The sequence below is a fragment of the Leptonychotes weddellii genome, chromosome 9 (genome assembly GCF_054177405.1).
Source record: "Leptonychotes weddellii isolate Sample4059 chromosome 9, ASM5417740v2, whole genome shotgun sequence".
NCBI lineage: Eukaryota > Metazoa > Chordata > Mammalia > Carnivora > Phocidae > Leptonychotes > Leptonychotes weddellii.
The window spans coordinates 67,228,367-67,249,958 of record NC_138377.1 but is presented as its reverse complement, the minus strand read 5'-3'; the positions used below and the strand labels follow the sequence as shown (position 1 = coordinate 67,249,958).

At 36.9% G+C, this 21,592-nt stretch overlaps 1 protein-coding gene across 3 annotated transcripts in view; it reads right to left on the bottom strand.

Annotated features, from left to right (window-relative positions):
* SLC12A6 (solute carrier family 12 member 6) overlaps nucleotides 1-21,592 on the bottom strand; it is an 82,702-nt gene that overhangs the window by 25,690 nt on the left and 35,420 nt on the right. For 2 of the 3 annotated variants that reach the window (XM_006730631.3, XM_006730634.3), the window contains exons 2-4: nucleotides 15,872-15,916; nucleotides 1,861-1,955; nucleotides 537-668 (exon numbers count right to left, since the gene is read on the bottom strand). In XM_006730631.3, the coding sequence (XP_006730694.1) occupies nucleotides 537-668; nucleotides 1,861-1,955; nucleotides 15,872-15,916 (272 nt within the window). The remainder of the gene's footprint in view (nucleotides 1-536; nucleotides 669-1,860; nucleotides 1,956-15,871; nucleotides 15,917-21,592) is intronic. The other variant, XM_006730633.2, reaches the window with a different exon arrangement.

The following is a 21,592-nucleotide window of genomic DNA, read 5'->3' as shown; positions in this document are numbered from 1 at the left end:
GCTCTTCCCCCAACTAAGGGGCTCATTGTGTCACATTGGTTAGGCCTCTGCTCAAACATCACCCTGTCAGAAAGGGCCTTCCCTGACCAACCTCTCTACAACAGCAACCCCCTCTGCCCTGGCTCTCCTGCTGGCCAGTTTCAGTGTCTTTATCCTGCCTTTTTAAAAAAAATGAATTAATTATTGAAGTTAACACACAATGTTACATTAGTGTTCAACAAAGTGATCTGACAAGTCTTTGCATATGTTATGCTATGCTCATCACAAGTGTAGCTACCATCTGTCCCTGCTTATATTTTTGTTAGACCATCGTCAATACGTAATATACAGTTTAACAACTATCTCCTCATACTAGAATTTAGATTGCATGAGAGCAGGACATTGTATGTTCTGTTTTTGCTATGACCTGCCCAGAACAGTGCCTGGCATATATCAAGCATTCAATAGTTACTGAGCATAAAGTGATGCCCTGGATATTTCCTCCTTTCTTATATATGGGACTCTTTTTATTTATCCTTGTTATTTGAAGGCCTCACCTTAGTGGGCTTCTTTTTCCCCTCAGTGATGTTCTCTGCCTCTTCATGTTCCTTCGCTCCTTGTGTCAGATTAGTATAATTGGCCATACGGTTGAGGAGAGAAGATACCTTTGGTCTGGTGTCCATTTCTTCCTATAAAGCCAGAGACATGGAAGAAATGAGTAATAAAGAACACTGGAAATAAGCATCAATGTGGCCCTCTACCAGAAAATTGCAAATTAAATGAGAAAATACATCACAGGTAAATATTTTAAGAAAATTTATAAATGAGGTTTTATTCTCCTCCCACATTAAAATAGCAATCAGGACTATACAAATCCTTATAAAATTCTTAAGTGAAAAGCTTTATCATTCTTTCTAATGGCTTAACTTTACAGTAAAAATAAAATCACACTGGCCCCTACAGACAGCTGTAACCTTGAAAAAAACATTGATAATATTACCTTTAACTATAGTGCCCCTTTCTTTAGGCTACCAACATTTTTTTTTTTTTTTTTTTTTAAGTAGGCTCCACGCCCAGCATGGAGCCCAGTGTGGGGCTTGAAATCACAACCCTGAGATCAAGACCTGAGCTGAGGTCAAGAGTCGGATGCTTAACTGACTGAGCCACCCTGGCATCCCTAGGCTACTAACATTCTAATAACACTTACGGCTATTATTTATGGCACCAAGCACAGACAGCTCAATAAAAAACTTTTGTGACTGAACTAAATATCTATCTCAGATCTTTTCTTGAAGGAAACTGAAAGAAGATACCATTTAAAAAACAGGTACACTAAGAGAACTGGAACTTGCATCATTGTCCAAAGCCAGACACAAAGGCAGTGCTGGACCAAAGCAGGCTCCTTTCAACTATCCGACTGCAGAGCCCGTCAGAGTCCATATGGTCTTGGGTAAGACATACAGACAGGCCCTCTTAATCTGGCAGCCTATTTCCTACACTGATTTTTCTTTTAGTAGTTCTAAGGTAAATGATGGTCTTCCCAAACACAGAGTTGAAAAATACTCTATTTTATACTTCATAGATAATTCCAATGCAAATATTTAAATCTTAGCTGAATTAGACAGCAAGGTTCTCTATGCCTGTGATGTCAACATTCTTCCTCAATTCACAGAAATCTGATTTAATGGCTACTTATTAGTTAGTGATAATTAGATTATATAGAGTAAATCAACTACAATGACAAGTTATAGTATTATATTTTAACAAGCAGTTCTTAAAATTATCCAGCCTGTACTGTTTTAAAACTAAATGGGATAGAAAACCGCTATCCTGAAATCTCTGTTCCTGAAATTTCTGCCCTAGATTTCTCCCAAATATTACCTCAAAGAGTGCCAAGTTTTTATCAAAATATTCATCTCCTTCTTCATAATTGGAATTGTTGAGATAAGCATTTCGAGCTTTCTTATGCCCATCATCTGGAAAAGAAAAAAAGGAAATCAAGTTAGTTTCTCATTGGTATTAAAGAAGTATCAGCACCAAATAACTTCATTTGCCTTTTAGAATCCATTTTCATATTCAAATTTTAATCTGAGAGTGGGAGAACTCAAATTAGCCAGGCTTAGAGAATGTGGCTGCCTCCAGAACAGGAGCAAAAATAAATCTAAGAGGTAAACAAGAGGAAGGTTTAACAGTACAAAGACCTCTGGAAACACTATTCTTTTTAGGATTCTAGCCTATAGGACTCTACTCTTAAAGTCACTAAAACCTAGAATAAAATTTTTAGCAAGTACTTACTGAGCTATTTTACTTTTGAAATTTTCTTTAACTTTTTACCTGCGGTATATATAATTATAATCTCTTAAAGTCACTAAAACCTAGAATAAAATTTTTAAAGAAAATTTTTTCATTATAGAAACATTCTAGCTAATAAATGTGGAATTTAAGAAACAAAACAAATGAGCATAGGGGGAAAAAAGAGAGACAAACCAACAAACAGACTCTTTTGTTTCAAGTTTTTATTTAAAGTCTAGTTAACATATAGTGTAATATTAGTTTCAGGAGAAGTTAGTGATTCATCACTTACATATAACACCCGATGCTCATCACAAGTGCCGTCCTTAATGCCCATCACCCATTTAGCCCATACCCTGCCCACCTCCCTCCTTCTCTATAGGTCAGAGTCTATTTTATGGGTTGCCTTTTTTTTTTCTTTCCCCTATGTTCATCTGTTTTGTTTCTTAAATTCCACATATGAGTGAAATCATATATTTGTCTGACTGGCTTATTTCGCTTAGCATAATACATTCTAGCTCCATCCACACTGTAGCAAATGGCAAGCTTCCTTTTTTACAGTTGAGTAATATTCCATTCTGTGTATCATCAGTTGGTGGACACTGGGGCTCTTTCCATAATCTGGCTATTGTTGATAATGCTGCTATAAACACTGGAGTGCAGGTGCCCCTTCGAATCAGTATTTTTGCATCCTTTGGGGTAAATACCTAGCAGTACAATTGCTGGGTTGTAGGGTAATTCTATTTTTAACTTCTTGAAGAACCTCCACACTGTTTTCCTGAGTGGCTGCACCAGTTTGCATTCCCACCAACAGTGTAAGAGGGTTCCCCTTTCTCCACATCCTCGCCAACATCTGTTGTTTCCTGTACTGTTAAATTTAGCCATTCTGACAGGTGTGATATCTCACTGTAGTTTTTTAAATTTGTTTTTCATTTGTTTATTGTTTAACTTAAAAATATTTACTGAGTACTAGAGACAAAGCAGTCAAACGGGATGCTTCAGCCAGTTTTCAAGGACTAGACCAGTTCCCTTTAACTTGACTTCAGAAATTTCTGGCTTAGCTCTATACATATAGTTTTTTTTAACAGCTTTATTAAAATATAATTTACACATCAAACAATTCATTGATTAAAAGTATACAATATTAGAGTTTTGGGTATATTACATTATTAATTTTTTAAAATGTGGTAAAATCAAACAAAACTTGCAATTTTAACCATTTTTAAATGTACAAATCAGAAGCATTACATTCACGATGTTGTACAACCATCACCACTATCTGTTTTCCAAACTTTTTAACCACCCCGCATAAGCTGATTTCTTTTTTTTTTTTTTTTTTAAGTAGGTTCCTCACCCAGCATGGAACCCAACTCAGGGCCTGAACTCACAACCATGAGATCAAGACCTGAGCCAAGACCAAGAGCCAGACACTCAACCAACTGAGCCACCGAGGCAGCCCCATCCCCTACATAAACTGATTTTTAAAATATTTCTTTTGAATTGATGGAAAAGTCTTACTCTTCTCAGTTCTACCACCGGACACAATGCCCCTTTTAAGATCCCAATGTGTTCTTCATCCTAACTTTTATTGGAACTCATATCAGTCCTAACACGTGCTATCCCTAAATAAGTTCCTCAATTTCTTCAACACTCATAACTACAACTTTTAGAACAGAGATGCACCCCCAGAGAGCTATGCTTTGTCTTCTAAGCTTAACTTCGCTGACTCATTGTAGTTTTGGTTTGTATTTCCCTGATGATGAGTGATGTTGATCATCTTTTCATGTGTCTGTTAGCCATCTGTATGTTTCTTAACTAGAGAGAACAAACTGATGGTCACCAGAGGGGAGGTGGGTAGGGGGATGGGTGAAACAGGTGATGGGGATGAAGAGTACACTTACGATGAGCACTGAGTCATGTACAGAATTGTTGAATTACTATACTGTACACCTGAAACTAATTTAACACTGTATGTTAACTAACTGGAATTTAAACAAAAAAATGTTTAATGCATATGGAATAATTAGGAAAAAAAAATCACCAATTTTCAACTCCTAATGAAATAATGGGTCTAGGCAATCACCATCGATAGTTGCTATAAACCCATTAGATGAAAGGCTGAGATGTAACTTTATAATGGATGGGTCAGGATGATCTGAACTCAATGATCAATCTCAACATCGCTAAAAGTGGACAATATAACTGCACAACCTGTGATGTATTCCTACCAAAAGAATGGAAGTTGAATCTAATCAAACCTCTAAATCTAACGACCAGTTCACGAAAAACAGAGGAGGAACATGTTAAACACCACCACAAAGATAGTGCAATCATCAAATTCAAAATGTGAGAAATTCTACATGCTAAATAATCTGACTTATTCAACAAATAAATGGCATAAATTAAAAAAGGTGATTTCATAAATTAAGACTTAAAATGATGCATCAACCAAGTGCAAGGTGTGAAACTTGTTAGAATCCTGACTCAAATCAAATGTAAAAAGACAATTCTTTTTTTTTTTTTTAAATATTTTATTTGACAGAAACACAGCGAGAGAGGGAACACAAACAGGGGGAGCAGGAGAGGGAGAAGCAGGCTTCCCACCGAGCAGGGAGCCCCATGTGGGGCTCGATCCCAGGACCCCGGGATCATGACCTGTGCCGAAGGCAGATGCTTAACGACTGAGCCACACCCGGGCGCCTTGTAAAAAGACAATTCTGAGGGGCGCCTGGGTGACTCAGTCGTTAAGCGTCTGCCTTCGGCTCAGGTCATGATCCCAGGATCCTGGGATCGAGCCCCACATTGGGCTCCCCGCTCCGCGGGAGGCCTGCTTCTCCCTCTCCAGCTCCCCCTGCTTGTGTTCCCTCTATGGCTGTGTCTCTCTGTCAAATAAAAAAATAAAATCTTAAAAAAAAAAAGACAATTCTGAAAGAGAGAAATTTAAATATAAATTTTTTTTTTAAAAAAAAGGTAAATAAAATCATGTGATGGAATTTTCTTTAAGATATTCCAGGAAAAAATTAGGTAGGGCTTGAAAACAGATTCTCAACATTGTTAAAACTGAGTGATGGCTTCATGGAGGTTCATTATGCTATTCTATCTGCTCTTCTAGACCTTTGGAAATTTCCACAATAAAAAGTTATTTATTTATTTATTTATTTTTAAAGATTTTATTTATTTATTTGACAGAGAGAGACACAGTGAGAGAGGGAACACAAGCAGGGGGTGTGGGAGAGGGAGAAGCAGGCTTCCCCCTGAGCAGGGAGCCCGATGCGGGGCTCGATCCTAGGACCCTGGGACCATGACCTGAGCCGAAGGCAGACACTTAACGACTGAGCCACCCAGGCGCCCCGATAAAAAGTTATTTAAAAAAAAAAAAGGAAAATGTAATTTTTTTCTTCTCTCTACTGGTTCCATAAAATTCTAAAGAGAATGACAGAGCTTAAAATTATCACCACTTTGGAGTAATTCATTTATTCAATTAATTCACCAAGCATTTATTAAGTTTGTATACATCGGTGTGCTAGGCACTCTAGGTCCTGGGGATATAGCATTAGACAAAGCAGTTAAAGATGTTGCTTTCATTGTGTGTATATGTGTATACTGAAGTCACAGAAGACTGTTAAAAACACATACACACACATACAAAACTAATTTATAGTATTAGCCAATTTCCATGGTGTAAATATTCACACATGCCAATTTTAAACTACTAACAAAATCCAGGCATATACTGTTTACAAGAGACATATAATGACACGTAAAAGCTGAAAGTAAAGAGATCTATCAGGCAAATAGAAACCAAAAAAAAAGCTGATATGGTTTTATTATCACCAGATAAATTTTTCTTTAAGGGGAAAACTTTATTTTGGATGAGAGGGTAACCAAATAACAAAAGGGTGAATTCACCAAGAAAGCAGTTTATAATTTTTTTTTTTTGAGAGAGAGAGAAAAGAATGAGCGCATGAGACAGGGAGAGGGGCACAGGGAGAGGAAGAGGGAGAAACTTAAGCAGGGCTCCATCTCACGACCCTGAGATCATGACCTGTGCCAAAATCGAGTCAGACACTTAACTAACTGAGCCACCCAGGCCCTGCAAGAAAGTATTTTAAACATACGACTATGGTTTATAGTTATCTTTCGGTATAATAAATTACTCCCAAATTTAGTGGCTTAAATGCACACTTTTATCTCACAGTTTGTGTGGGCTAGCAATATGGGCAAGGCTTAGCTGAGCCCCCTGCTTCAGTCTACGAAGCTCCAATCAAAGCTCTGCCAGGACTATGGTCTCATTTGAAGGCCTGGGGAAGAGCCACCTCCAAGCTCACGGACACAGTTGTTGGCAGGATTCACTTTCTTTCAGGTTGTTGGCCAAGGGCCTCTCTTGGTTCCCAGCCACGTGGGCCTTTCCATAGGACAGTTTTCAGCATGGCAGCTGGATTCCCTCAAAGCAAGTCATCAAAGAGAGCCAGAGAGAGAGTACAAGACAGATGTCACAGTCTTTTTGTGATCTCATTTTGAAAGTGACATTGCTTTTGCCATTTTCTATTAATTAGAAGTCCAGCCCTCACTCAAAGGGCAGAGGCTGTGATCTTGGTCTATAACAAAAGTTGTTAGAATTTAATTGTGAAAAGATAAATTTTTAAATCCTTCCAAATTTAGAAATTAGAGAAAATACACTGCAAAACAAAACAAGGATCAAAGATTAAAATACTTTAAAAAATTAAGTGACAATAAAGATTACCTATTGAAACTTGTAGGATCCACCAAAAGTAGCACTTTAATGAAAAGTTGTCTTAAAGTTTTACACTAGCAAAGTAAAAAGAACAAAAATTATTTGAGCTAAGTACCTATTTTAGCAAGTTAGAGAGAGAGCAGAATAAACTCTAAGACAGTAGAAAATATGACAATAACTATACAGCTCTCCTTTGGTTCAATGTCCTCTTCTCTCAACTGTCCATTTTTTCCTGGGTTCTTATGTTTTGGGTAGATCTCTTGTAAATAGCAGATAGCTGTATTTTTTTTTTTAAAGATTTTATTTATTTATTTATTTGAGAGAGAGAATGACAGAGAGAGAGAGAGAGAGCACGTGAGATGGGGGAGGGTCAGAGGGAGAAGCAGACTCCCTGCCGAGCAGGGAGCCCGATGCGGGACTCGATCCCAGGACTCCAGGATCATGACCTGAGCCGAAGGCAGTCGCTTAACCAACTGAGCCACCCAGGCGCCCCTGATAGCTGTATTTTTAAAAATCTGACCATCTGTCTTTTTAATTGTCAAGTTCAGTCCATCAACCATAGCAATTTATATGTTTAGATTGGATTCTACCATTTTAAAATTTCTATTTGGTCTTTTTTCTTTAGGATTCATTCTCATTTCTTCTCTTTGGATTTTTGGTTTGTTTTTCCCTTATTCCATTTGTTCTCTCTCCTCTTTTGGAATTTCCACATTCTATATCTATTCTTTCAGTAGTTACGTTTGAAATTTTACCACATATTTTACTTAAACTGTAAAGGGGTTCCTGGGCGGCTCAGTCGGTTAAGCATCTGCCTTCAGCTCATGTCATGATCCCAGGGTCTTGGGGTCGAGTCCCGCATCGGGCTTCCTGCTCAGCAGGGAGGCTGCTTCTCCCTCCATTCCTACCCCCTGCTTGTGATCTCTCTCCCCTTCTCTAATAAATAAAATCTTAAAAAAAAAAACAAAACAAAAAACCCCCAAACTGTTAAGTGAGTTTAAACAAAAGTCTGTCATCCTCCCAAACAACAAAGACTTTCGTTCTCTCTCTTCTGATTCACGTATTACTGTTCTGTCCAATATTTCTAGTAGCTTATTTTATTACACAAATAAGACACTAAAAATATTTCATAGAGACAACACTGACTTGGGTGAAGGTCCATGTTTACCATTTTATTTGTTCAATATTTTTGTTGCATTTCAGAGTACTAGTTTTCTGGGATTCTTTCACTTCTACTTGAGGCACCTTCTTGAGAATTCCTTTAGAGGAGAGTTTCTCAAACTCAGCACAAAATTATTTGTTGTGGAAGATGTCCAGTGCATTGTTTAAGAGCATCCCTAGCTGTGAGTCACTAGATGCCAGAAGCATCTCCAGTAGTGACAATCAAAGTCTTCAAACATTTCCAAATATCCCCTGGGGGACAAAACTGTCCTCAGTCATAAACCACTAGCTTAGAGCAAGTCTCGTGGTGAAAAGTGTTCTTGGCTTTTATTTAGCAGCAACTGTCTGCATTTTGTCCTTATTACTGGGTGGCTCATTTGGTTAAGTGTTTGACTCTTGATTTTGGCCCACATTATGATCTCAGGGTCGTGAGATCGAGCTCTGTGTTGGGCTCTGTGCTGAGCATGGAGCCTGCTTAAGATTCTCCCTCTCTCTCTGCCCCTCCACTTACATGCTCTCTCTAAAAATATTAAACAGATAGACAGACAGTAGAGCTTTTCAGAAGTCTGGGTCACTACTGTGACCTCAGGAAATCTCAAAAGGAATGGAAGTTCTAGTTTCTGAATAGTAAGTTAGTTTTACTCTGCAGGAACTAAGAACCAAATCCATATCCTGGGGCTGTTTTAGGATTATCCAGAATCCTAAAATAATTCCTTTGGAGGATACCTACTGAGACTGGTCTCAATAATGCTATGAATTAAACAGTCCATCAGATTATTATGTTGGTTTTTTAACCTCATTTTACTATCCAGATAATGCTAACATTACTGGGAACTTAACTGGTGTTTCACTGCACAATTCAAACAAAAACTGATATAAGTGCCATTGATTCTACCACAGATTTCAGATTTCCATCTTTTATGGCATACATTTTTTTTTGTAAATAGAAAAATGGTATTTTGAATGTCTTGCTCTTTATACAAACTTTATTGTTGTGGTGCTATTATCTCTACATTGCTGTTTTTGTAATTTGCCACTTATACTACAATTTGGGGCTAAGATAAATCAATCTCAGATTCCTCCCTTAGTCTCCTGATCTTGTCAAATGGTCTTTGCTGGTTGAGCTAGGAAGGACAAGAGCAGTAAATGTACTTAATTTCCCTTGGCACGTTTGGGCCTGAACTATGTAACTGTGTGAACACGAAAGGTTGTCTCAAATGTTATAAATTATGTTTTTGATTTTACAGTGTTTGAATAAGTAGTCAAGAGTCAGACATTATAACTGCTATATCTAAGTCAATAGCTTATTCTCTTTTTCTTTTATATGTCATATGTTCAGTAGAGTTTCTGATTTTTTTTAAAGATTTTGAGAGAGAAAGCACAAGTGGGGGAAAGCAGGTAGAGGAAGGGAGAAGCAGGGAGCCCGACAAAGGGCTTGATCCCAGGACCCTGAGATCATAACCTGAGCCGAAGGCAGACGCTTAACCAACTGAGCCACCCAGGCGCCTCTACAGTTTCTGATTTTGATGATGACATCCATGTAATACTGTTTAAATGCTGTTCTGATTTTTTGTATTTCCTATCTATTGCTAATGAGGTCTAGAGGCTTATCCATATTCAGTATTTTTAGGGGAGAGGTAGGAAAACTCCTTCACAGTGGTATTTTGATCTGTCAAGAGGTACACGTCATCTGATTTTCTTTATTTTTGAGATACTAACAACTGTTGGCGATTAATGACTAAATCCATTAATTTATGAGGGATTACAAAGTGGTGATACTCTTTTCTATTATTCTTCCTTAATTTACTAGCTGAAATACTTTTATAAAGAGACACTCCCTCTAATATACTATTTGGTTACCCATTTGTATAGTTAAAGGTAAGATAAATACTTCATTCTTTCCTTTTATTAACCAATTCTCAGAATAATGAATTGGTTCACTAGAATACTACAGTGGTGACCAATTGGTTCTTTAAAGTATCAATACGAACTCATGAATTTAAATATTGGATATATTTCAAATGAAATTCTTTTCCTGCATCAGTTAAGATGATTCATTCTTTAATCTCCTTTTTTTTAAGGGGCGGGGGCGAAGGGCAGAGGGAGAGGGAGAGGGAAAGAAAGAATCTTAAGCAGGCTCCATGCCCAGTGCAAGCCTGATGCGGGGCTCAATCTCACAATCCTGAGATCATAACCTGAGCCAAAATCAAGAGTCAGACGCTTAACTGACTGAGCCACCCAGGTGCCCCTCATCTCCTTTGGTTAACACACGGAATTATATACATTGATTTTTAATGGTAAACCAACCATTATTTCTAGCAGAAACCCAAACTGGTCACAGGGGTAATTTAAAAAATATGTATCGCTTGATTTAGATTGCAAATATTTCATTTAGGACATCTGTATTCATAAGTAAAACTGGCCTATACTTGTCTCTCATTGTCATTGCTAAGTTTTGGTATCGAAGTTATGCAATCCTCAAACTGAGTTGGGGAGTGTTTGTTTTTCTATTCCCTGAGAGAAACTGTAGAAGAAGAATTATTTTTCCTTGAATGTTTGGTAAAAATTGTTGTAAAAATGCTAGGGCCCACTGCTCATTTGCTTACTTGCTTACTAAAATGTTTTAAATTAAAAATTATACACATACACACACAGAAAAGTTCATAAATCATAAGTATATAGCTTAATTCTTTACCACAACAGCAGTTTCACTCTTCCATATAGCGCCTCCACCTAATCCTGAGTTTTATGAGAGAGCTGATGAGTCAGTGGGAGCAATAGATACATTAAAATAACTGTGCCCTATTGACAGGAAGAACATTTAGAAGGTCTGAAAGATGCTATTATAAATTCCATTCAGCAGGCAAGGCAACCGAAGCAGTTTCTAACCTACCAGGCCAAATTATGCTGAACAAGATTTTTTTTTTTCAAGATTTTTAAGTAATCTCTACATCCAAGGTGGGGGTCAAACTCGCAGCCCTAGATCAAGAGTCACATGCTCCACTGACTGAGCCAGCCAGGTGCCCCTAAGCAAGATTTTTATAGAGAACTGGCAAGATTTTTTTTTTTTTAAAGATTCATTTATTTGGGGCGCCTGGGTGGCTCAGTTGGTTAAGCGACTGCCTTCGGCTCAGGTCATGATCCTGGAGTCCCGGGATCGAGTCCCGCATCAGGCTACCTGCTCAGCAGGGAGTCTGCTTCTCCCTCTCCCACTCCCCCCTCTTGTGCTCTTTCTCTCTCTCTCTCTCTCTCTCAAATAAATAAAATCTTAAAAAAAAAAAAAAAAGATTCATTTATTTGACAGAGAGACAGAGAGAACACACAAATAGGGGGAGTGGCAGAGGGAGAGGGAGAAGCAGGCTCCCCCTGAGCAAGCAGCCCCACACAGGGCTAGATCCCAGGACCCTAGGATCATGACCTGAGCCCAAGGCAGACACTTAACCGACTGAGCCACCCAGGCGCCTCAAGAGCTGGCAAGATTTTAATTCAAGCTAAACCAATGCCCCTTCTGTATGATGGTTAGAAAATATAATAAAAAAACCACCTTTCGGTCTTTTACAAACTTTTTTTTTTTTTAAATAACCCAGCCTTTTAAGGATTTTTGAGGCTATAGCTTAAACAAAGATACTCAGAGGGGTGCCTGGCCAGCTCAATCAGTAGAGCATGCAACTCTCAGGTCGTGAGTTCAAGCCCCATGTTGGGTGTAGAGCTTACTTTAAAAAGAAAAAAAAAGAAAGAAAGAAAAGGAAGGTGCTCAGGATAGGACCCAGAAGATGGTAGTTATTAAGAGCATGAGAAAAAAGGAGAATATAATCATATCTAACGAACTTCAGAGTGAGCACCCAGGGTAGCAGGATGAACTTACTTATGAATCTAGCCAGAAGACTCTGGATAAATTCCCAGGCTTGTTTAAAACTGAATGCAAATATAGAATGCTAAATGAGATTAATGGCTGGAGTAGTCTCTTTGCAAATATTTGGGTTTTTAGCTAATACTAAGAGAAGTCTTCTTCACAATTATATACCATTTCTTTTTGCACATAATTCGTTTACTATCTTTTACAACAAGTGCTTCAGTGGAAACAAAATCCAGCTTACACTGGAATGGTACCAACTCCCCTGACTGTCCATTTCATTAGCTAAGTCCTTCCCTACCTCCATTACACACATGTTCCCGGCCAGATGATAAACTACTTTCAAATTTCTCTACTTGTTGGCATGTATCAGAGACAGAAGCAATTTAATAGTTTAGGGGAGAAATTTACTTTTCATGGTCTGCCTAAATCTTTCAATGAAATCTTAATCATTCCTGGTCCAAATATGAAATTTTTATATAGAAAAGAATAATTTTGAACAGTCTAAATAAGCTATCAAATATAAAAGTCTAAAAAAAGAGAATAGTGACAACCCCCCAATATCACAAGGCTAGGACCCTTGTGATCAGAGTTCTAGCTACATGTTTATGTCAAACCATTTACCTAACAAATATTTATTGAGTGCTTAGGATATCAGTTACTGTTCCAGCACATAAACTCTCTCAAAGAAAAGAGAATTAAGATCAGAAACTTATGGGGCACCTGGGTGACTCAGTTGGTTAAGCATCTGCCTTTGGCTCAGGTGATGATCTCAGGGTCCTGGGATCAAGCCCTGCATCAGGCTCCCTGCTCAGTGGGGAGTATGCTTCTCCCTCTCACTCTGCCTCTCCCCCCTGCTTGTGCTCTCTTTCACTCACTCCCTCTCTCTCAATAAAATCTTAAAAAAAAATCAGAAACTTATGTCCTTAACAAAGAAAGAGCAGAAAAGGAGTATCAACTAATACTCTGAACCTATAATAAGCAAACATGTCAAGTATTTTCCTTACTTTTTGATAGCTTACATTTTCCACAACTGCTTTGCACATACTTAAACAGCAAAATGTTCAGCAATGTACAAATTAAAAAAAAGCCTCAAATCAACCCTCATGCACCGTTGGTGGAAATGTAAATTGGACCAACCACTGTGGAAAACAGTATGGAGGTTCCTCAAAAAATTAAAAATAGAATTACCATATGATCAAAAGATTCTACTACTGGGTATTTACCCAAAGAAAATTAATTTGAAAAGACATATGAACCTGTGTTTATTGCAACATTATTACAACAGCCAAACTACAGAAACAACCCAAGTGTCCACCGACAAATGAATGGATAAAAAGATGTGGTATATGCACAATGGAATATTCAGCCATAAAAAAGAATGAGATCTTGCTGTGTGCAACAACATGGGTGCACCTAGAGTACGTTAGGCTAAGTGAAGTCAGGCAAAGAAAGACAAATATCACATGATTTCACTTACATGTTGTATATAAAAAGAAAATAGGGGCACCTGGGTGGCTCAGTTGGTTAAGCGACCAACTCTTGATTTCGGCTCAGGACATGATCTCAGGGCTGTGAGATTGAGCCCCACGTCCCAGCATGGAGCCTGCTTAGGATTCTCGCTCTCTCAAAAACAAACAAAACAAAAAAACAACAAACCAAAAAAACCAAAACAAACAAAAAGGATTCTCTCTCCCTCGGCCCCTCCCCATAAAAAAGAAAAACAAACAAAACAACCCTTAAATACAAAGAACAAACTGGTGGTTTGCAGAGAGGAGGTGGATGGGTGGGGTGGGTGAGATAAAGGGGGTTAACAGCATAATGTGTGGAGAAGTTGATCACTATGTTGTACACTTCAAACTAATTTAACAATGCATATGAACTATAAATAAATTTTTTAATTCTTTTTTTTTAAAGATTTATTTATTTATTTGAGAGAGCGAGAATGAGAGAGAGAGAGAGAGAGTATATGAGAGCGGGGAGGGTTAGAGGGAGAAGCAGGCTCCTCGCCGAGCAGGGAGCCCGATGCGGGACTTGATCCAGGGACTCCAGGATCATGACCTGAGCCGAAGGTAGTCGCTTAACCAACTGAGCCACCCAGGCGCCCCAAATTTTTTAATTCTTAATAGAAAAAAAGACAGATACAAACTTCCAGCTATAAAATAAGTAAGTCATGGAGATGAAAAGTACAGCATAGGGAATATAGTCAATAATACTGTAATAACGCTATATGGTGACAGTGACTACACTTATCGTGGTGAGAGTACTGTGCAATGTACAGAATTGTCCAATCTGCTGTACACCTGAAACTAATATAACACACTGTACTTCAAAAACAAAAAAAAACAAAAAATCCAACAAAAAATAAGTCTCAAATCCAAAGACATACACACAAAATGGCTGTTAATATATTTAAAAGCACTTAACCTCACTAATGATTGAAGAAGTACAAGTAAAAACTAGAGATGCCATCTTCATCTACTAGAGAAAGAAAAAATTTTAAGATTGGTATCTGCTCTTTATGATAGGGATGTATCTTTTTGAAGATATGTATACCCTTCGACCAAGGAATTCTACCGTTAGGAATTTTTCCTTCAAATATACTGGCAATGAAAATGCAAGAGTATATGTACAAGATGTTCACTGTAACATAATTTTTAACAGTAAAACACCTGGAATAAGCAGTCAAGAACAGGGAACTGGCTGTGTGAAGTTAGAACACAGGAATACAAGGGAATACTATTCTACAACAAACAAAGGAATAAGGCAAATCTTTATGTACTGAAATGATGTGTCTAAGATAAAATGTTAAGTGAAAGAAAGGAAGTCGCAGTCTGTAGAGTATAACCCCATGGATAGAAAAAGGAAAGAAGATAGTCACATATAATAAGAAAATGTACAATTAAAAATTTCTAAAAGAATTCCCAAGTTAGTGTCAATAATAAGTACCTTGGGGGATTGAGGAGGTGGTGGGAAGAAGAGATACTTTAGAGGACTTTACTTTCTTTACATATACTTTTTGTATTGTCTGAATTCCTCACCAGAGTATGTTTTATTTCTATATTTTAAATTTTATAAGTTCTGAGATGTTGTGGAATTCTGTTAAACAACAAGCTTACTGAAATTTAAACATGTGATCCCTAGAAGAAACAAATTTATTTCCATCACTTATTTAACATATGAAGAACTGGAACATCAACAACTTCTTCTTCTTTTTTTAAAGATTTTATTTATTTATTTAACAGAGAGAGACACAGTGAGAGAAGGAACACACACAGGGGGAGTCGGAGAGAGAGAAGCAAGCTTCCTGCTGAGCAGGGAGCCTGATGCCGGGCTTGATCCCAGGACCCTGGGATCATGACCTGAGCCGAAGGCAGACACTTAACGACTGAGCCACCCAGGCACCCCGGAACATCAACTTCTACGTCTTGCTTAAGCTCATGCTGTTTATGAAGTACTTTCAGTAATTAAAAAATGAGGGTGATTAAAAGACCAAGAAAAATAATAATAAGGGCAAAGTAGTTGCAAAGCCCAAGATACTACAGAGTATTATAGTATCTTCTTGACAAAATTATCTTGGAAAAAAGCAGCTCTAATTCTTACAGATTTTATTTTTAAACAGACTATGTAAATTACTTTTAAATATAACTACATTGGGACTTAATAATCAATTGCAGAAGTCGTTTCCTAAAACTTACCAAGTTGGGAATGGAAACAGCAGGAAAAAAAGTTGAGGAGTGAATAGCAGAAAAGGAGGGGATGGAAAATAGAATTAGAAGTGGGAATAATGTCTGTTAGTATAGGCAGGAAAAGGGTGACTTTAGAGAAAGTCAATCCCCACAGTAATACTATACCTAACAGCTGGCTGTGTTCCCCTGTGATGGAGTTCTGACTCGGGTCTGAAAAACAAACAATCGAAAAGAAAAGAAAAAAATGAATGACCAAAACAAATAATTTCTTAAAAATCAGCAACAAAAGTCAACCAAGGAAATAAGAAAAAAAAAAAAGTTTTTTTAATGCTCAAAAAACATTAATAAAAGGATAATAAAAATAGAATAAACTATTATAAAAAATAATCACACAGCTTTTTGAAAAGTTAAGCAACAGAATTACCATGTGACCCAGCAATTCCACTCTTAGGCATATACTCAAAAGAACTGAAAACAGGGACTCAAAACAGATGCCTGTATGACAATGTACACAGCAGCATTATTTACAGTAGCCAAAAGGTGGAAACAACCCAAGTGTCCTTCAATAGATAAATGGATAAACAATAATGTAGTATATACATACAATGGGATATTATTCAGCCATAAAAAGGAAATGAAGTTCAGATATATGCTACAACATGAATGAACCTTGAAAATATGCTAAGGGAAACAGGCCAGAAGCAGAAGGACATATTTTGTATAATTCCATTTAAATGAAATTTTGAGAAAAAACCAAATTAAAAAGATAATCACACAAATTTGACTAACCAATACTAGTTCCATAAAGCAGTATGATTTGGGGCTTACCACATGGGTTACATTTTCTCTTTAATGGCAAAGGAACATATGGCCATAGCAGCTCAAAGTCAAGACATAAGTAAAGCACTCATTACTACTAGCAGGTATGTTCTGATTTGACTTCATGATAAAATTACTAAACTGGCTTTTATAAATATCTACTTCTTCTAATCTATAATAAAATTAGTGGCAATAAGCCAAGTTCCTAATGCAAGAGATATTGACAATCATCATTTAACAACTAACCACCTGCTTTTTTTTAAAGGCTTGAAAAGCATTAAGGGCTAAATATGGAAAAGACTCTGAGCTCCAGTTTCCTCTAAGATTAAGTCTCTTGAGATACTGAGGATTACATCTGGCTTCCCTGAATGTGTCTGGGGAACAAAAATAATTTTAGACGAGGGGGTCTGTGAACAATGGGAAAAAAGTTGCATCTTTATTTTCACTAACCTCTAACTGAAGTTTAGTATTTTCTCCAAGAATGATGTCAGCAACAAACTACATAAAAGTACCTGTGCTTTGTCAACAATAAATATGATTTTTCATATCACATTGTAATTGTTATATATATCTCATAATACCATTTAGGTGCAATACTACTTTGAAATTATGGTAGTAATTAAAAGGCTGCTAGGTCTTCAATGTATTGATAAAAAAAGCACTTATATTATTAGATCACAAACAATAATTTTGCTAATTGTATTTTAATATAATAGGGTTCTTTTTAATCCTATATATATGTATTTATACGCATGTGTAATACTTTACACATTTAAAAACATTACTCTGGGGGCGCCTGGGTGGCTCAGTCATTAAGCGGCTGCTTCGGCTCAGGTCATGTTCCCAGGGTCCTGGAATCAAGCCCTACGTCGGTCTCCCTGCTCAGCAGGGAACCTGCTTCTCCCTCTCCCTCTGCCTGCCTCTCTGCCTACTTGTGCTCTATCGCTCTGTCAAATAAATAAAATCTTAAAAAAATAATAATAAAAATAAAAATAAAGGGGGGCCTGGGTGGCTCAGTCATTAGGCGTCTGCCTTCGGCTCGGGTCGTGATCCCGGGGTCCTGGGATCGAGACCCACATCGGGCTGCCTGCTCAGCAGGGAGCCTGCTTCTCCCTCTCCCACTCCCCCTGCTGTGTTCCTGCTCTCGCTGTCTCTCTGTCAAATAAATAAAATCCTTAACTAACTAAATAAATATAAAAACATTACTCTGAAAAGGAATTTGTAGACTTCAGACTGCCAAAGAGGTCCCAGATACAAAAAAAATTTAGAATTACTGTTTTAAACAAAATTCAAATAATATTTCCATGGTGTTTATAATAAATGTTTTTTATACATAATTTAATTAAATCTAACACTTTAAGCATCCCATACAAAAAGAACCAATCAGAATACTAAACAAATTCTGGTTTCTGATGTACAGTACATATTATAGTATACTTTACATACTTTAATCAAGGAGGAAATAAGGTAGAAACCTGGTTGATACAACTAAAGCTTTCAACGTTATGTGAACATTTTAAGATATAATTTTAGATTTTCTTCCTTAATTTGGTTTTTAAAAGATACTCTAAATTTTTATATTCTCAGATGTTTTCCCCAACATACCACGAAACGGATACCTAGTTTTTAAATTTAAACTCATCTTATTTCCTATTTAAATAAACAATATGGGTTTGTGCGTAAGACAAAGTAGGAATACCAGTTCTTTAGTACATTGTGTATTAGATTCATCTGTTTCTCTCTCTCCCTCTCTTTCTCTCTCTCACACACACACACACACATGCACACAGGGGATAAATTAGGCCCTATCATTATAGAGAAGCAGGTATATAGGTAGCATGGAAGGAAGAGTAGTGAAAGAATCATAGAATTTAGAACCAGAAGAACTATGGTCATCATCTAGCTCTACTCTAGTGATTCCAAAGGAAAAGTTGGAGAAATTACCAGCATCATCTATTTTTTTTCCCTAAAATCATACCAACAACCCTTTTTAAGATTCTGATTCCAAGATACTGCCATTAATGGGAATGCCTTTTATGTATGTTGGGATGGGGCAAAGTTTAGAATCTCTTAACATTTATAGTTGAGGGGTGGTTGGTTAAGTGTCTGCCTTCGGCTCAGGTCATGACCCGGGGTCCTGGGATCGAGCCCCACATCAGGCTCCCTGCTCACCGGGGAGTTTGCTTCTCTCTCTTCCTCTGCTCTTCCCCCTTGCTCGTGTTATCACTTGCTCTCTCTCTTGAATAAAAAATCTTTAAAAAATAGTTATAGTTCAAAAGATGAATGCTGTTAATAAGTGGCCTAAGACACAGCACACTATTTTCAAAAGAGAGATAATCTTAGTCTTTTGAGGACCTATCTTCATGATTCTTGGTACTCTGTAATTCTAACTTTTTTGTCCTAAAATGAAGAATAGCCTAAAACAAGTTATTTGGAATTTCCAGGCAATCTATGAGTTTTAGAAAAACATCTCAGATAACTCAGGCAGAATAGGTATGATTTTAGATGGGGAAATAGAAATGATTTTTTTCCTCACAAATTACCTCCTTCAATACTATATACTCCCTTGCCTTCTAAGCTGTGCCCACATGCCGTCGTACATTTTCTAGTCAAGCCAGGCCTCTTCCTTTGAACACCCTCCTACTATATGTATTTGAGATGAGTAGAAATAAGTCTTTGTGTAGTTCCCTACAAGTTCAACTTAGATTTGTTTTTCATTTTTTATGAATTGAAGGAATGCAGGGCAACCTTTACTTAATACTTATTTGGTAATTTGAAGACTAACCTCCAAGAACTTGCAAATACTTCACTGATACACGTAAAACCCAAAACAAGGGCAAATCTAGGAGTAAACAGGTTCAGAACCCTTGAGAATGAAAATTAGCCATGCCTATAAAAATCACAATTGGTAAATGGGTTTAAGTTGAGGAGTGTTTCTGGGTATGCAGTCCAAATTGTGTAATCAACATGGTAACACTGCTCTGAGATATGTCTGGGCATCTTTCTATTGTCTTATGTCTGAACTCTCCCATTTAACATTTTTCCTGCTTATGTCACTGATGAGGGCACACCCAAGTTTGCCGAAGCCTGGGGGTTGTCCTAAACATTACTCAAAATGTTTATTTTAACCAAATTACTTCCTGTAATAGAAACAACTTGCCAATAACGTAACTATTTTTACTTTTGATGGTCTTTATAAACTAAGCTACCCACAGGTTATAACTCAAAAGGTTATACCAAAAGGTTATACTCAAAAGCCTATGATACTCTACCAGTCAAAATGGTAGTTCAAATAGAATCATGTATCTTTTCACATGTAAATACAATCAGAAAAATGACCTGAAAGTATTTCCTTGTTACAGTAATGATACAGTAGTTTTACAAATGGGCACTTTCTCAATATATTTCATTTATCCTGGGTAAATGGTAAAGAATGGAGATTTTATTTAGTTTCTTGCCATGTGCCTTGGAGAATAGAGAGAAAAATGATTGTGGGTGGTACCTGCTTGTAAAACTGCCTCTGTAAATAGTTTTTCTGAAGAGCCTTATTATCTCCCTTAGTTTGCCCACAGCAATAGCCTTTTCTGAATTTCCTTTGCTAATTACTTATCTACCATTCTTAGTAGAGAATTTGAAGCAAATAAAGGCTAGCTTGTACCTTGCATGTAAAACTCAGTGTAGCAGGTTTTAGTCTTCATTAAAGATAGTATCAGTAATTTCATTAAGTAACACAATCAATAGTGGAAACTATTAGGCCTAATTATCTAGAAAAAGAACTAGGCAGGACCAAGTGCATATACATGAGGACAATCAGCTCATTATAGTGTATATTATCTAGATATACCTCGAATACAAGGGTACAAAATACCTGAAATCACCAGTCTTAACACATTCCTAACTTTCTGGACTCCAACTTTTAAAAAACCAAAGTAGCATTATCATAAGAAACCATTTTGACTCAGAATTAGACAAAGCGGATTAAAAATGGAATCAAAGACAATTACTCCAACGTTCACAGTTACTAGATTCTGCCTCTCTAAATGGGTACCTATTGTAGTGGGAAACCCAAGAAGGAAAACAAGCTGAAATAAGGTAAAATCTGAAAAAGCCTATCTTCTTTATATACATTTTGAACTTATTGCAATGAGACCAGAAAGACCTAGAAAAATTTACATGTGATTAATTGGGTTTAAATAAATAAGTGGGTGAAAAACATAAGGCAATTGTAGGCAAAATAATTTAGCTGTAAGATGGAAATGTAAAGCAATGCATACAGAAGTTAATTTAACTAGTTTTTTATGTTTCTAGCCTACCCAACAAAGGAGAGTCAAAAGATCCTTACCTGAATTTTTATTATAATAACATATTTTTAAAAAGATACTTAGAATATACTTCTGCCAAAAAACAATTTCTGCTAGGACAGTGTCTAGTCCAAACCATCAGTCATGCAAGTGATTTGTGTAGACAGCTAACCATGGAGAGAATAAGCTATCGTAGCAGTGAACCAAGGACTGTCCTTCTTGTACCATGCATTTTCTTTAGTATATTAATAGAGATTTGCTGAGAAAATGATTTGGGGTAGGGGTGGTAAATAAACTTGGCAAATATATTTAACACTCAAGTAAATTCCTATAATGTTTAATTTCTCAGACGTTTCAATATGCTAATGGCTGCCAAACTAATCTCCAAAAGAATATAGTATTTGGCATTCTTAAATAGATCAGAAGAGATAACTCATTTATCATCACACATCTTATGTGATTAGTGTATATTATCTAGATATACCTCGTATTGTATACACGCTGGGAAATGTTCAACTCATTCATTTCAATATGCCAAGGTTAAATGATAACTCCCTGAATCATCATTCCCATTTACTCATTTCTTTCACTTAGCAATATTACCATTAAACTAGTATTCTCTAAATTTGCCCAGTCAAAAGAATCATCTGGAGTTATTTTTTTTTAATTTTATTATGTTAATCACCACACATTACATCATTAGTTTTTGATGTAGTGTTCCATGATTCACTGTTTGCGTATAACACCCAGTGCTCCATTCAGTACA